General features: G+C 38.4%; 1 protein-coding gene across 7 annotated transcripts in view; it reads left to right on the forward strand.

The window, feature by feature from the left end:
- usp48 (ubiquitin specific peptidase 48) overlaps positions 1–18,162 on the forward strand; it is a 28,580-nt gene that overhangs the window by 9,596 nt on the left and 822 nt on the right. For 3 of the 7 annotated variants that reach the window (XM_077573295.1, XM_077573297.1, XM_077573296.1), the window contains 17 exons: positions 86–223; positions 380–529; positions 1,510–1,710; positions 1,803–1,914; positions 3,868–4,010; positions 7,193–7,267; positions 7,369–7,493; positions 7,796–7,918; positions 7,991–8,052; positions 9,796–9,906; positions 11,567–11,697; positions 13,057–13,163; positions 13,277–13,384; positions 14,917–15,096; positions 15,269–15,394; positions 15,519–15,567; positions 16,764–17,153. In XM_077573295.1, the coding sequence (XP_077429421.1) occupies positions 86–223; positions 380–529; positions 1,510–1,710; positions 1,803–1,914; positions 3,868–4,010; positions 7,193–7,267; positions 7,369–7,493; positions 7,796–7,918; positions 7,991–8,052; positions 9,796–9,906; positions 11,567–11,697; positions 13,057–13,163; positions 13,277–13,384; positions 14,917–15,096; positions 15,269–15,394; positions 15,519–15,567; positions 16,764–16,966 (2,144 nt within the window). In that variant the 3' untranslated portion in view covers positions 16,967–17,153. The other 4 variants (XM_077573299.1, XM_077573300.1, XR_013295068.1 and 1 more) reach the window with 3 other exon arrangements.

The raw sequence follows: 18,162 nt of genomic DNA on the forward strand, positions 1-18,162 counted from the left end.
AATCTATTTTTGTTTAATATCACCATTTTTGTTTGAAGCAATCTTAATTCTATTTACTTCCTCCTTGGTCTTATTTTGCCATCAGCTGAAACCCAGAAGTCTCAGACACGAAAACCCAAGTGCAGTAAAGGCTACCACTGCTCCAGAAATGCCTACATGTTGGTGTATAAGATCCAGGAAGAGGAGACCTTAGATCCCTCTCAGACCATAGTTCAAGTTCCCGGTGGGTTGAATTTGAGTCATTTTCTATTTTTTTACATCAGTCAATGAGAAAACACAATCTTGAGAAAACTGCTTTAGTTATAATCTTGCAGCTTGTAGTCAACATCTGTCTGCTGTCTTGTCTGAGGTTTGTTTCACCCCTTTCCCGACTCCCAAGAGTTCCTTCAGAGGTTGGTGGACCAAGACAACCATAAATTTGAGGAGTGGTGCAGTGAAATGTCGGACATGAGGAAGCAGAGCGTGGATAAGGGCAAAGCGAAGCATGAAGAAGTGAAGGAGCTTTACGAGCTGTTACCTGCAAGAGACGGTCAGTAAACCCATTTGCTGACCAACTACACCCTGAGCCACGGCCGCCACATGTACAGTATGTATGTAAATATGTATGTGTATATATATATGTATGTATCTATAGAAGTAGATGTGAAAGACTGATAAATTACTAAAGAAAGTGTTTGGATGAAGTTCTCATTACAAAAGGTGCAATATCTGATATTTTTGTTATTAAAATGTTAGTTAAGTTTTCTTAGGTGAGGTCCTTGATAAGCCCGTAATGGGTTTTTAATTCACCTTCACACGTGTTGTATTATTTAAAAAAAAATGTTACTGCCATATTTGTATTTTTTAGGATTGTCTGTAAACAAACAAACAAACAAACACAATTTTGGAGAACTCCTTTGAGTGAATCACAATTATGAATCTGGCTATGGGGTATATGCCACAAAGGAGGCGGGACTTCCGGATTTTACACATCGGCTTTGTTTCCGGTTATGGTTTGCGACGTGTGGGCCGCGTCCCAGTACTTGCGCTTCCGCCTTTGTTCTCCCCGATAGCGCGTTCCTGTTGATGGGTACGAGTGTGTAGTGTGTCTGTCTCAGTTGTCCGAAGGGAATTCGGAAGTCCGTGGCATCTACCCCATTGCCAGGTGAGAGTGATATTGAGTCATTTTTAATTGAGCTATGAAAATCACCAAATGCTGTCGCTTTCAAACCTATAGGTACTGTTGGCTATCTAAAATGAAAAAAATATTAAAATAAATAGTTGAAGCTAAATGCTTTTATTTTAGCATTCCCTGCCTACCCTGACAGCACATCACTGGATGTCATAGTACTGTATATCAGATTTCATAATAAAGGCCACCACTTGTTATTGAGGGGAAGGGATCAAGGTTGTGGTGTGGCGTCTACTAAGTGGTTACCACCATTTGAGAAAATATGGCATTTCACCTGCAGAAATTAAGAGGTAACGTGTTTATTCATGTTTAATATTTTCTTGTGTCCATGCTCATAGGGGACCCTTACGAGTTTATACCTCTAGATTGGTTGAAGAAGTGGTTGGATGACTCTACTGCTACCAAGAAAATTGACAACTTACACTTCCTGTGTTCTCATGGAAAACTGCATCCAGACAAAGTGGGAGACGCTAAGAGGGTGTCCAAGACAGCTGGGCAGGTCCTGTACGAGCGCTACGGTGGAGGGCCAAGGCTCGATGGTAAGAGAAAGACAAACTGGATTTGTGTTGAAAAGAAACATTTTCACATGAGAAATGTATATACGTAACATACAACTTCTCCAAAACTGCAGACTCCACTCTATGCCAAGAGTGTGTGGGACAGCGATGCAGGGTCCTACGTCTAAAGAATCAACTTAATGAGGACTACAAGGAAGTCTCCAATCATGTCAAACGTACAATCAGGTAATTATATAAGTGATTATACAATGGATTAAGTTCTAATTTTGGTTCAATTATTTAAAGGTGTATTCAAGGATTTTCTCAAAGTAGAAGCCAAACGTCTGTCACATTTTTAAAAATGCGTATGTAGAAGACCATCCTACCAGCTCTCCCGCTCGTCCGGCGGAAAATGCCTCTCAAATGTCGCTAACGCGCAAGCTCATCGTCATCATTATCTTCATCAGTCTCTGCAGCCGGCTTCATTTGATAGACGAATGTCCTCTTGCGACTCTCAGCTATAGTCAAAGTACACGGTGAGCTAGGTGGCGCTACAACGATGAATGGCTGAATGGCTCAGCGACTACATGCTACAAACACTCCAAGTACGCATGCACAGCTAGGAACGAGCACGCACGTCGTCGTTACGGCTGATTGATTGACAGGCTTGAGAAACAATCATTAAGATGATCCACCCGGAAAACACAGCGACTAAAAAAATCCTTGAATACACTTTTAAGGGCCCGAGCAATGTGATTGCTGTTGTGTTTTTTTGAATGTGAGGCCAATTTTGCACCCAAGAAAAAATCAGGTGACTGATATTAATATTAAGTGTTAACATATTGACAATAAAAGACAAGTGCCACATTTCAGAGCATTCCTGCTGATTTTTCAAAGCCCTTAGAGTATTGTGTTTTATGACTCTGTGAACACAGAGATGACCAAATGAAAGATTAAACTGTCTTCTTTCATCACAAAAAAAGTATTGTCCTATCGTATTTAATTTTTTAGTAAACAGCTGTACAACATACCATGAATTTCTGTGAATAACACCCCCCCCCCCCAAATAAAATAAAACAAAAAATCAAAATCAAGGAGGAAGGTATTACACAGGGGGCTATAATAAATGAAATATTCCACATTGTTCACAAATTTATCAGTACCTATGGTTGTAAAACACACACACACACACAGACACACTTTCATTCCAACATGTTATTTAATGTCTAATGATACAATATAATAAGATTGTTGTAGGATCACCAGAGACGTTTGACAGTGAACTCCGTTTACAAAATGCAGGTACTGTATAGTCATAGCAGACACCCAAACAAAAAATACAGTTAAGTCATGAAGGGCACACACATTTTTGTATCACTTGCTAGTTAGTCTATTGTCTCCTCCGACTCCAACCGCTGCTAACAAGCAATACATTTGAGAGCTGAAAATAGCAGGACTTCAAGTAGGTACCATAACATGGATGCTCATTATAAACCCACAACAGCAACGCACAGCAATAAAATGCAAAACCAGTTCGTTACACTACCATTGTCATTTCTGTTCCTTCACCGTGCTCGAACGCAACACGGCACCAGATCTAGTCTCTCTGATTACTAGACAGTAGAACTGCTCACGGGTGAATTTATAATTACCAGAGGTGGGCAGTCCAGTCCGTTCATGTCATTGTTCTTCAAAAATCTTTACTTTTAGTCAGTCCACACCTGTGAGTGTCATTTTTACGAATTATTGACCAATCTAAAGTGTTGATATTGTTTTACTCTCTTTGATGAAGCAATGTTAATTGTTGAACAAACATGCTGTTTTTGGGGTCTCCTTATTAAAAGTGATGACTTCGGAGGTATAAGGATTTTGCCCAAAGCCAGCATTATGCTGTATGAATATCGCAAGATAGACAGTGTTGCACAATAACATTCAAACAAATTGTTCTTCATTATTTCAATCTTTCTTTTTTTGTGGCCTTTTATAATTGTTATTTTTGTGTTCTATCCTTGTTTTGTATTCTGTTTCATTCCGGTGATAATTCCAAGGGTAAATTTAAAATGAAAAACAAACTAAAACTACAAATCATCTTGATGATCATACTACTAAAAGATTGTGTGTGTTTTTTTTTAAATAGTTCCCTGTTTCTTAATTTATCATGTTACTTAACTATGTGTGTCTGTCTGTGTGTCTTGTCAGCGGAGAAGGTTACTGGGTGGGCAAAGCCTCTTTGCGCAGTTGGAGGCAGTTGGCTTTGGAGCAATTGGAGAAGGATGAGCATGAAAGCGAACCGAGCAATGGTCAGAGCAATGGGAAGGGACCACATGACAACAACAACCAAGGTAGGAATAGTTAGACAGTAGAGGTGCAGCGATTAATTGATTTGAGGTACAGTGATTATTAATCGACAACTAATCGATTTTCAAATTAATTCATAATTAATTTTAATAATTCATACATCTTGAATCTTTAGATAACTTTCTAAATGTAAAATGAACATAATTTCCCCAAATGCTCATAATTTCATCTTCTGGATAGCAATAATCCTTTTTCTGCACTCCTCCATGAAAGTGGACTGAATATCTTTGTGTTGAGTCAAAACAAAACATTTGCTTTTAATTTGGGAAACAATGGTGAACATTCCAACTTTACCCAAGGGATGTATTGTCAATGTGGTGAAATCCCCAAGCTAGGTTGCTACAGTTCTCAAAGGGGTCTGCATGGCCACTCTAAGTCAGTCCTCTTTGAGAGTCAAGAGGGAAGTGCATGCACATCTTGTCACTTGGAGAGACTCCAGGTCATTTACTCTTTAGACCCGAGCCGCATTTTATTCAGCAACTCCAGAAGATAACTTGTGTATCATCTGTTTTATATCTGGCTCCTCTGCTGGAAAACTGTGTCACAAATACATCCTAAATCAGTATACAAGTTAAAGCTGCTTAATGTAACTATTTGTGTAAAAACATATTTACAAAAGCCTCTTTATTTGACCATTTATGACTCAAGCGTCTTCTAATTAGCTTATTAGCCATAGCTGTTCACAATGGTTACTCCTGCAAACCTCTGGCCAATAGTTTTCAGACTGGATTTGGGTTTGCATTTCCCGCCCCCTGTATGCCGATGTGACGTCATGCGCATACTTGTGGCTTTCCATTCAGTCTAAACGTCGACTTATTTTCCTCGGTGCCGATAGCCTATTGTAGCCAATGTTCCCTCTAAGCTGCACGTGTGAGCAATTGCACAGTGCTCTCACCCTCTCAGTGCACAGCAAATGTCTACAGCACTATATATAATATATATATATATATATATATATATATATATTTAACCAATGTATATGACTGATGCGTATAGTAAGAATTTATGTGGACGGGTTACTAATAAGCCATGGCTTCTACCCGTCAGCCCTTCTTTCGGATATCAATGTTATGTGATCGACGTAACCTGTAATAATGTGTCCGAAAGGAAAAAGTGAGTAAAAAAAAATAAACTATACTATACTACTGTTAGTATATTTTATGTTATCTTCTAGGGGTGTAAAGTTTTCCAATCCAGACAATTTGATAGCATCTTGATTTTATGGGGTGCGATCAAGATGATTTGATACGCATCAGATACAAGGACGGTTCGATTTTAAAACGGAATGGTTTGGTTCGGTTCGATTCAGTAGGATTATGATTCAATTCGGTTCGATTCGGTGTAGTGGTGCAACGATTATTTGATTACTCAACAATTAGTCACTTGCCAAATTAATTTACAATTATTTTGTTACTCCATTAATCGTATCGTCATATTTAACTTAAAATGATCTAAATCTTGTAATTTTCGCATTTGCAAACATCTGCATTTATTTTGGAAAACAGTGAGCAACATTTTTCCATATGTAATGTTCCAACATGTTACAGACCAAATTAGTAGCTATCAGTTTTTTAAAATGCTGTTTTAACATGCATCTACCTAATAAAATACTCCATTCATAAGTCGTAACGCCTAATGAATGTCTTTTCCATGTTATAAATTGTGTTGGAAAACAATACTTACTGGTGACCGTATTTCGCTTGTGTCGGGGCCAAAAACCTTGTGCCTCCAAAATGGTCACTTTTCCAGGAGACCCCCAAAAATGACACATTTTATCAGCCATTATTAAACATTGCATAATCAAAGAGAACAAGATATTTTCAACACTTTGGATTAATCAATAATTTGTAAAAAAAATAACACCTACAACTGCGGACTGAGAACAAGTAAAAAAAAATTGAAAAAATACAAAATTTACTAAATTGTGACTTATGAGGTTTATGAGATGCCAGTGATTTATAATTCAAATAATAATAAGCAAAATCTTGTCGCCAACATGTAGCACTAGCAAGCCTTACGTACCTGGTCGGGTATATTAAAATTAGTTTGCTCCCAATTATTCTCTTTATTGCCGTTCACAACCTCTTAAAACTGTCATTTTTTAAGATTTCTCTCCAAGGTGGATTGAAATTCATCGTGCTACATGCAGCAGGCATGTTCTTGAAAAACACCTGCACAAGGAACCAAAATTACCCTAATACAATTATTTATCTTCTGTCCTAGTATTATTGCTTAACTTTGTTCTTTATGTTGTTCATTGAAAAGAATCTTGCTTCACACTTTGTAATTTGTAATATTAATTTATTTTTGGTATTATTTATACTTTATTCATTGTAAAATGTTATACCTTTTATTTTTTACTCCCTCCTTCCTGGCTAATTTCTTTTAAATTCATGTTATTTTGTTATTTGTCAAATTTTATTTGATGAAAAATAACTGTTTATGTCGATGTCCTTTTTATTATTCTGTTGTATACATTACCATTTATTACCACAAAAAAAAAACACACACACACACACAACAAAAGTACTAAAAATTGATGCTGTTCACTACCGTTATCGATGCCCCGGTACTGAGAACTGGAACATAACCGGTCCAAATCCAAAAGGTGTACCTATCCCTACTTGTGAGTGAACAAAGCTCATGTTGTTTTTTCATCGTGGTCCAATAAAGGTTGCAAAGATGTTCGTTTTCTTGACACCATAAAATTGTGAACATCTAAATTTGCCTATGGGTTAGGGTTAGATCTGCCTTGTGTGCTAAAATTAATCAAATGCCTAATTGTTCTATCTATTTTTGTGATTTACTCAAAATGACGCCAACATGCGTACCCTTTTGCTGGAGCATATATGTTAATATGATATAGTTCAATTCAACTACAAATCTTGTCAATTCCCACAAACACGCACAGAGTGAGAGTCGCTTATAATACTTCCACTGCTGGTCTAAACATGAACTTTACGTTTTTAGTTATTAATATGTATAACTTATATTTAGGGTTTACGTTTTGCTAAAACGTTCCAGCACTCCTCCAATTTTAAGTTAGGGGCTACTGTGCTCCTGGTAAAAAAAAAAAATATATGTTAGTCCGGAGCTCTGAGTCTGCAGCAATACTCAATTGAATTGAGCCTATAAGTGTCAAACTGATTTAATTGGTGGCTTATAGATTGCAGCCCTGAGGTCTCAGAGGGCAACGAGGAGGAGATGAAGATGTTCAATGAGGACATTGTCTGCAGTCATGGTATGTTCTCAGGTAGAATGTACAAACTACACATGTACAAATTCCCAGTTTATGTTTTTGTGATGTGGGTTAATAAATGGCAATGGATTTTGCTGTATCAGGAGGTCTGAGTATTCTGGACACTGAACGTAAACTGGTATCATCTGAAGTTTGGACCAAGCTGAGAGCATACTTTCCCAAAGCCCTTGAATTTAACCAAGACCAAAGTCCCTGTCCGCAGTGTCTGGTAAGTAGACACATCTGTTTTCTGATCCCTTACTTTATGCAACTTGAAAAAGAAAAACTGTCTTTCGTTTTTTTGTTTAGGTTCCTTTTTGATCACATAATTATTTATTGTATGTATTGATAGAGGCTTTAACTGGAATATTTTCCACTTAATGTTACCTTCACTACCCTCCTCACGCAAAATGATAGCTCTTGTTCCGTCTCCATTACTTAACTGATCCTAACATTGTTCATAGTTGTATGCATTAAATCTGTCATGAAGGAGTGAAGCAGAATCCAAACATTTTATCCTTGTGTGTCCAGACACTGGAACAAGAAGAAAAGGACAATGAGGCTGTGAGTAAAATGATGGCTCTGGAGCAGAAGAACCAACTACTCAACCTCTTTCATGAGAAGAACCGGCCAACCCTCACCAAGTGGCCTCAGGTAGTAAAACTATCAAACACTGCTCTCAGTGTGTTGTACTTGATTAATAAATCATTTGTTTTATTTTTCCAGGACACAGACATACTTTACGTTGTCCCTCTGTTTTTTGTGGATGAGTGGAGAAAATTTATCAGGTATGCTTTTTTAGTAACAAAACAAACAAATTGGTATATCTGAACTCAACTTTATTTATATAACGCTTTCAAATTTCGGTGCGTATCTACAGTAGCGTTGTGACGATACCCACATTTTGACTTAAATACTATACCTGCATAAAGTATCTCGGTACTGGAAGTGAAAAGATGCCATGGAAAAAGAAAACTTAGTTGGTAACCCTCTATTAATGAAAGAAAACCCTGCAGTCACTGAAAGCATTTTAAATAAAAAATAAATACATAAATTATTGAAAATTAAGCCTCCAGAATAGGCCATTACTTTTTAATTTTCGTTGAACAGAATAAAAAAAAACTAAATACAATTTTTAAAAAAACTAATGAAACAGGACTGGACAAAAATGATGGTACCCATAAGTTACTATTTCTTTGCGCAACGTTTTGAGGCAATCACTGCAATCAAACGATTTCTGTAATTGTCAATGAGATTTGTGCACCCGTCAACGGGTATTTTGGCCCACCTCTCATGAGCAAACGGCTCCACTAGTCTCAGGTTTGAAGGGTGTCTTGTACAGATGGCATGTTTCAGCTCCTTCCACAGATGTTCAGTAGGATTTAGATCTGAGCTCATAGAAGGCAACTTCAGAATAGTCCAATGCTTGTCTCTTAGCCATTCTTGGGTGTTTTTGGCTTTGTGTTTTGGGCCGGTATCCTGTTGGAAGACCCATGACCTGCGACTGAGACAAAACTTTCTGACACTCGGCAGCACATTTTACAATTTTCTCCATGTGTATTAACTTAACATTGATATTTTCTATAAACATAATTTATCAGTACATCATTTCATTTCTTGGTATAAAATATCATTCAAAAGTGTTAAAACCAAAAACAAACAAAGCACAATTCAAATTTCGTAAACCGTAATTCTCTTGAATACATGGAGGCAAAGGTTCCAGGTCTATTTGCATATTACAGGTTATGTAGTTGATTACATTCTTCTTCAATAGCGATTATTGTGCATTAGCTTTGTTGTAATGAAAATTAAATGTTATTTGAAATCAAATGATACACCATAGACCATACATTTCAATAATAAACAACAAAATGTATACAATGCATGTATTTGTATAATGATACATGTAATATTAGCATTATATCGTTGTGATATTATTTTTATCTCTTTTGTTCCAGGTTTATGACCTGTGGTCTTATGTTCAATAAACGAACAAAGACAAACCCGAGTCATAACAATGTGTGTGTCCTGCTGAGCCTTATCAGAGGGCTAAAATAAAAATATCCGAACACTTGGGCTAACGTGTCTGCTTGCACTGTTGTTCGAGCTCAAAAAGTTTTTTATTTTATGATTTGAAGCTGCCAACATTTGCACACAATTTTATGTTTTTGTCTGTCTGATGACATTGTTTAAAAATAAATTAGACTTCATGTTCAAGCAGTTACTCAGTACTTGAGTATTCTTTTCAGCGAATACTTTTTTACTTGCACTTAAGTTTTTTATGACTACTTTTACTTGAGTAGTATTATTTTTGAAGTAACACTACTCTTACGTAAGTACAATTTTTGGCTCTACCCACCTCGTGTAAAAAAGACCCACCTTGTGTAAATTTGATAATTTTTTTTTTTAATCGCCTGACAGCACTAATCTAAATCAGTCCTTCATTTCTCCATTCTGTTCTTTTTTCTTTCTTTGTCTTTTTCCTGACTTTTTTTCTTTCTGTCTTTCTGTCTTTCTGACTTAACATACAGGAGACCCACCAAATCTTCGCCAGTGTCCAGTGTTGGCAACAGTCTCCTTGTATGTCCACATGGAGGCTTCATTTTCACCTACGACTCCCTGATCAATGGAGATTCACGACAGTGAGTTTCAATAACACATGCCTTAGAATTCTTATACGATGAAAAACATTTTGAGCAAGCACATGGACAAAAAACAAGGGGAAATATAACTTAAAAGTTAAAACACAAAATATAATTTTGAGTTATTGCAGAAAACAAATTTTTATATGCAAAAAGCATGATCCTCTCTGAAATAAACACGTGGAAACACTTGTACTGTCAGCAGCTCAGCTACTGGACTGCTCTCGCTTCGGACCCCTGGGTGATTTCCACCTTGACCCATGGGTACAGATTTAGTTCTGACGCAGAGTCAGAGAAACCGTCATCGACAACCCGGCGAGGGCTTTGGCTCTGGATCAGGAGCTGGTGGCCCTCCTTGTCAAGTCAGCAATCAAAGCAGTGGATTCCTTGGCTCATGCCAGGGGTTTCCACTACCCTTACTTCCTCTTCCCCAAATAGACAGGGGGTTTCCGACTGATTCTGGACCTGAGGGGTCTCAACCGTTACCTCAGGGTGTTACCCTTCCGCATGCTGATTACGGCAGACGTGTTGCGGACAGTCGCTGGAGACCAACTCAACTTTTTGGGTTATTCAATTAACTCAAAAGGTTGGGTCAAATGAATAACCCACAAAATAGCCCAGGAATTGAGTTGCTTTATGGGTTAGTAATTTACTTATGCCCAACTTTCTGGGTTAAATAATTTAAAAAGTTGGGCTGGTTCAATTTTTATCCAATCCAATTGGGTTATTCAATTTACCCAAAAAGTTGGGTCAAATAAATACAATTGGTTTGCTTTGTGGGTTATTATTTAATTTGACCCAACGTTTTTAATTAAATAACTCAAAAAGTTGAGTGAGTTCATTTCTGACCAAATTCAGTTGTAATATGCAATTAACTCAAAAACCTTGGCCATGGCCCACAAAACAAGCAACGCCAAAAAAGGTTGCTTTGTGGAATATTTTTTTAAATAATTTTACTTTAATAATTTCATTAATTTAATTTGTTTAATAACTCAAAAAGTTGGGTCTGTCCATTTTTTACACAATTTGGGTTATTTTTGACTCAGCCGTTTTTAGAGTCTGTGTGTTATTTAACACCATCTAGTGGTGAACTAATATGTCATTTGTTTTAAAAACACACTATTAATTTCAATAATAATGCAAAAAAAAGTTTTTATCACGTCAGCATAATTTTTTTTAATATTATCGTAGTAATCGCTACTGGTATTACATAAGTTGTGCCACACCTTATGGGCTGACATGCTTCACTGCCATCTTTCTGCTACGGGCACCCGAAGGAGAAGAACTTGGCAAACGTAGTTAGCATCTGGTGGTGCTTGCAGATAGTGTCGGACCCAACGACAGGCACTTACTTTCCAGAGCTGGAGCCTGCAGGTGGTCATCTCTTGAGTCCCATGATTCGGGCTACTAGCTCTTGTTCTCCTGCTCACTCCAAATAATAATTGGTCGTAATTGGTGGTAGGCTTGCAAAGTGTGTGGCCTGAGGCATCGTAGTGCACATGCTTCGAAATCATTGTATTCTATTAGTTCACCACCAGATAACACAAAATAATTCACACAGTCCCTTTAAGCCAAGATTTGTAAGGAGACTGCTTACTTTTTAATGCTTATAAAATTGTCATGAATAACCTGAATGTACTGTTTGGTTTGTTCTGTACAGCATTGCTCTGCTCTGGCCCAGTGAATGGGAGGTAATCAGCAAACTCTTCATTGTGGACCAGCCCATCTCTATCCACTGCTTCAAACAAAACATACCTACGAGTTCCACCGCTAAATACACCACTCAGCCTGGTAAGAGTACAGAACTAGGAAAGTGTTTTCATAAAAAAATAAATAGGTCTTGAAAGACAATTTTTGTTGTACTTTAGTTTCACAGAGCAACTTCTCATGCACCTACTGTTGCCTGATGTAAGAACAAGCTCTGTATTTTTCAATCATAAATGAATAATAATAACAATAAAAAATACACATACACTTGACTGTAACAGCTGCATATTTGCAAGTGGGCTATAATCAGGGTTGGGAGGGTTACTTTTAAAATGTATTCCGTTACAGTTACAAGTTACCTGCTAAAAAATGTAGTTAGTAATGTAATCCATGTACCATAATATTAAAGTAATGTAACAATTACTTTGGATTACTTTTGGATTACTCCAATACCAAGTATGCTCATGAAGTAAAAATAAAAATAGCAATCACCACAATTTATATTTCTATACAGTGCGCCCCTGCTATTTGCAGGTAATAAAGACCCGGGCAGCCTACCAATAGCAAAACCTTGTATAAATGGCAACCATTTAAATGCATGTACAGTATAGATAGACTGACTGACTGACTGACTGACTGACTGACTGACAGACAGATACTCAATTAAGTAGAATAAAGCGATAGATAGATAGATAGATATGCGATGGATGGATGGATATCCAATAAAGTAGAATAAAGCTTTGCTGACCATGCCTGACATTAACTGCAAAATGAAATTGTATCCCAGTCACGAGTTTAGCCATATTGTGTATGGTGAATTGGTGGGAGGATATTTGTTCGGAAGATGTAACTCACATTATGGTGTAGCGGCAGCTAGCAAGAAGCTCAGCGTAGCATGCCGCAGGAACGACTCTCAGCGGAAACTTTTTCTTTGTTAAAGATAAATCGGTCCTTCAGCAAGCTAAGTATGTTCCAAACCGTAAATACCGATCGCCACTTATTTCCTCCTTTCGTCCGTGAACCCTTTTAAACAGGCCGCATGCCCGACACGACGTCAACAAGTCTCTCTCTCTCTCTCTCTCTCTATCTCTTTCTCGCTCTCTTTCTTGCTGTTGTTCACTCTTTCTCGCTCTCATCGTAGGAATTGTAATCCCTCAAAATAATAATTTTTCATAAATGTACCTCTAGTCTGATTTCATATTTTCTCCTGTGCTGTAACGGAATACAGTTACTTTTTTTTTTGGGGGGGGGGGGGTAATTCGATTACAAGCATTTTCATAGAAATCAATTCTTAAAATGATTCTATTCACTGTTGCCAAATAGCAAGATACCATTTATAATCCAAGGTCAAAGTCAGCACTGTGATTGGTGTACTGTATTTCTTTTGTTTTACCATCATTGATGCATGTTGTATTGCTTGTCTTTTTGTGATAATAAATTCAGATCTCTGCTGGGAGTGCAGAGAGGGGTTCCTTGTCCAGCAACAGAAAGACCTCAGAGAGTACACCCAGGCTACAATTTATATCCGCAAAATCATTGAAGACAAAAGGGTATGACAAATTCATACATTTGCATGAAATGGTTGATGAGTCGAAAGCAAGCTTTATCAAATAAGAATTTACTAATGCACCTCAACATCCAAATGATGATGTGTTTTGAATAGACGGTTAAAGAAGCAGTTCCAGAGCTGAACACCAGCTGCTCCGAGGCAGAGGAGGAGAAGGAAGAGCAACCGAAGGTGGATGGAGAAAGAGATCCAGACTTCAGCCAGGTAAATAATCCCTAAAACAGGGGTGACAAACATATGGCCCATGAGATGATTTGGCACAGTATTAACATGATCAGATGGCCAAAATCATACCACAAAAGTTCTAAATTTGACAAGCAATGCCCAGATTAGCAATGCAATTTATACACGCAATTGACCTGGATGTCATAATTTTACACACAAGCTAAAGTCATGGTTGCTGTGTGAAAGTCCATCCTCTTACCTCCTCGCGGTACTCTGTGGAAACGATGGTTACCAATGGCTAACAAGGCGCACTGGCGAAAGGCCAATGCCGTCAGGATGAAAATACACCTGCTGTAATAGGGTCTGGGGCAGATGCACATCATACATTATGGGTCTCGTCCGATATCAATTACAGGAGCGAAGAACTCTTGGAGTATTGTGCTAGTGCAAAGTTGCAAACCTGCAGTTCTGCAATGTTGGTAATAAACCTACATTCAGGACAAAAGTGAGAAAGGAAGTGCTGGACCTGACATTTGTGAACCAAGGTGCACGTGATTCTGTGACGTACTAGCATTTCAATGACGTGCCTTCTTTTGCAGATCACATGTATATTTGGTTTACGATGAAGGGCAGCATTAAGGATGGGAAACAATTGGCCAGGAATGTTTGTTGTACTTCCTGGGACAAGTTTGTCCATCAACTAAGAGGACAAGACTGGTCATAGAGATGACTTTAAAAGAAGAGATCAGCAATTTAGCTAGTCATGTCCAATAATATATAGTCAAGTCCTATGAAGTGGCATGCCCTTTGTGGAAACAACAACATATGACAAAAATTGCTGTGGAAAAAACTCCAAAAGATGCAGCAATTAGCATGTTTAATGATATCCTCGTCTTCTCCAAGCACCCCTATGGGTGCAATGGAGTTGTTGCTGAATATCATTAGGTGTGTTTCCATTACCCTCAGTTTTGCCCAAAAGCAAGCTGGTAATGGACACACATGATTTTCGAAAAATAATTAAATATTGCAAAAATGTTTTTACGCTCTCATGGGGTGGTTTTTGAGACGTGGCGAATTAGAGGTATTTCGTAAAAGTGCAATGGAAACACTTTTTGCAAATTCCCTGTTGTCATGAGACCCCCGCCTGGTCATGGAGGAAAGGAAGTACGGGGGCCACTCGCTTTCGTGTCGGAGCTGCCTCCCGAGGGGATAACAAGTCTTGGCCATTCTACGCCACTACATCTCGAGTTGAGTCAACAGTCTACCCTCAACTAGCAAAATAGCTGAATCTGGGTAGTTATTATCTCTACCAGAGTTCCACCTAACCCCCGAACCATAACATCTCTTCTCTCTATTCAAACCCCCCACCCTGAATTGAATGCCTTGACTATTGTGAGTCACCACAATACATACATTACTGGCAAGGGAAAGAGACTGGGACAGCCCACAAATAATGCAAAGCCATGTATAATTGATGCCCAAACAGGAGAGGAAATCCAGGAATGGGTAGTTTTAAATAGTTTTTTTTTATTTGTATTTATAATATTCAGTATTATTTTTTATTTTACCAGTCAGAAGATGGTGCAAAGCGACTTAAAATCAGTGAAAGCAGCACCACAGAAGGACCTTACCCAGGAACCAACATAACTAAATACGGTGGAATCAGGAGAAGTACTCGGCACCGGAAACTAAGAGGCGAAAAAGCCCTCATTGTATCTGCAAATCAGACCCTGAAAGAGCTGAAAATTCAGGTAAAGCCACCTGCAATAGTTCCTTTGATGTACAAAAAAGCATTTGAATGACATCTACATTTTCATCAATCTAGAGGATTGAGGTCCCCTATTTTGGGATCACTAATTTACACGGTCTTATCAAAGGTAGCAAGCAATCTGGATCTAATGTTCTGTTCTTGCAACACTTTAGATTATGCATGCTTTCTCTGTGGCGCCGTTTGACCAAAACCTCTCCATTGATGGGAGAAGTCTGACAGACGACTCAGCCACCTTGGGCGGTTTAGGTGTCATCCCAGAGAGTATTATCTCTCTAAAGGTAAGCAGCACACAAGTCACTCGGTCACCCTTTTATGTCACGCAATGGCTCTTTGGATTGTGTTCTACATGGATTTGTCAGAAAACTACATTTAAAAGCATTTGATGCTACTGTCTTATCTTAGGCTGACGAGCCAATAGCTGATTTTGCAGCCATGGATGATGTCTACCAAGGTCAGTAGCGTTACTAACTCATTCAATCCCAAAAATGTATAAATACGTTTTTGATACTTTGTCCTTCACTCCCAAAATCATATTTATACGTTTTTTAATGGGGTTTTTCTTATGCTAGAGCATACAGAAGGCTTTGACGTAGCTTCTGACCTGAAGTGGTCACTTAAAGCAATGGTAGTTAATACAAAAAATGGCCAGCAGGTGACAGCAGACTATAAGAGATCAGCCTGGGCCATGTTGCAACAAGCTCTTTTTCGCAGTGTTTTCAACAGGTTTGTAAATAATGATTAAACTTGGCTATATTCTAATGCTAATTGATGCAAAACGAAAACTGATACAAATATACTTTTTTCCTGATGAAAGAAGAGACTCTAAGTTCCATGTTTTCATAGCAATAGAACACAATATTCTGTGGGCCTTGCAAAATCGGTCAAAATCCAGTGAAACAGCCGGGAGCGAAGAGGGTTGCTTCAGTGAAAATGGCTGGGAGTGATTGAGTTTATAGAGGTAAATATAGGTTTGTTAGTGTCAGAAGAGATGAGACTGAAGCTTGAAATCGAGGGTGTTATGTTTACTGTTAGTGATTACGCCCGCCGGTAAGGACATGAACTACGTAAGAGGCATTGTGGAAGGAGCTGGACAAAGTAGTTCAGCTCATCCCAGGAAGAGAGAGAGAGGAGATTTAAAGGGCATGTTGGTGAGGGAAATCGGTAATGAAGAAGTGATGATGGGGAGGGTTGGTGGTAGACTTAGCCAAGAGGACGCAAATAGCTGTAGCAAATAGCTGCAACAGGGTCATTGGAGGACCCACAAAGGCGGAGGTCGAGCACACAGAAAAAAACTACGTCTTGTGCTAACAATGAATCTGAAGATCAGTGACTGTGAGGTATTGAGTGGTAAGGGAGAGTGTAGCCACGCAGTATAGTATGGTGGTGTGTAAGGTAACTTTGGTGGTGAGGAAGGATAGGGGTTTAACTAATAATGTCTGTATTTTGAGTTATTTAGAGGGAACAGTACATTTTCACTGTTATATAAGCTGTGCACGGACTACTTTTCATTGTATCAAAGTGTCATTTCTTCAGTGTTGTCCTATGAAAATTAAATATCTGCAGAAATGTTTACAGTGTACTCACTTTTGTGAGTATATATAATTGTATAATAATTATCTGCATTCCTGGTTGGTGTCCATTTTTAAGAACATAGGAGATGTGCTGAACTATGGGAACTACTAGGAGTACTAAGTACTAAGGCAGAATACCACAGATTCATTGTCTTGGAGAAAGTCAGAAGGAAATGCCTTGTCTTTGTGGATCAAAAGGAAACCTATGATCGGATACCCAGAGAGGAACTGTGGTACTGCATGAGGAAGTCCGAAGTTGCAAGGAAGTACAGTATGTAGGAATAGGACAGGACAGGTAGAAGAGTGGTGAGGTGTCCTGTGAATGTATGGTTGCTTGATTGTCTCCACATTGATGGGGAAAATGTGTATTTTTAATTTGAAATTCTGGCACATCTTTAGTATAGAATAAGTCTAATCACACCTGTGTTGTCATTCTGTTTTCTAACATTGCTTGCCACCACTTCATTTATAGTGGGAATGCCAGAAGAGGGGTTTAAAGGTAAGCAGTTTCTCACCATTGCTAAATATAAACCTATTTATTGTCAATGTATCTGCAGTGATGCTTTTTTACGACGGCGTTTTAGCAGAGGTCATTGACTGGAATTGATGATTGATGGAAGTGCCCACCTTTTGGCATGTGCTTCAGCACTTTCAGCGAATGCTTGATATTGCGAAGCCTTGAAAAAATGCACAGAATGAGCACCGAGTGAAGCAGGATTACTTCTGTCGGTCACGGTGAGTACACACAGTCCTTCTCAATCCGTGTATTTTAGTGAGGCTTTGCATTATCAAGCATTCGCTAAAAGTGCTGAAGCACACGCCAAAAGGTGGGCACTTCCATCAATTTATCAATTCCAGTCAATGACGATGCCCACCTGTGCGTATTAGGGCCACATATAAATATATTTTTTTAGAGGGGGTGTAATATTCTGAGGAAAAAAACTCAAAAAAATTGCGACATTATAAAGTGGCAGAACTTGCGAACGACACGTAGCGTAGCTATAGTCTGGATGAGGTGCTGGCTTTTATCCACCGGGAGCTAACGTAAGGCTTCGTTGGTGGTTAATGGAACACTCTTTATAAAATGAAAAGGCAGAATGGAGACGGATTTCTTCTTAATTAAAACTTTACTCGTCATACGCAGCAGCTAGAGCAACAGCACTTCCTGATCCCTTATCAGCTGACTAACACTAACCGATCAGAAGCTAGCATACTCTAGGTAAATGCAAGTGAATGACAGCAGATTCGACACATCAACTTTGCTACTTGTACAAAAAAATAACAAAATGTATGAATGTGTAATAATTCTGTAAACATAAATGTAAAGTAAATAAACAATTTAACAAATTAACTTAAATGCTCGATGATCCTTAAGGTGTGGACCTTCGGAAAGCAAAGAGAGGCGTCTTCGTCCCTGACAGTACCCAACGCTTCAAACTGTGAATGCTTTACATGATATGGTTAATCTGTGCTAA

This window comes from Vanacampus margaritifer, chromosome 8 (assembly GCF_051991255.1).
Source record: "Vanacampus margaritifer isolate UIUO_Vmar chromosome 8, RoL_Vmar_1.0, whole genome shotgun sequence".
Classification (NCBI taxonomy): Eukaryota; Metazoa; Chordata; class Actinopteri; order Syngnathiformes; family Syngnathidae; genus Vanacampus; species Vanacampus margaritifer.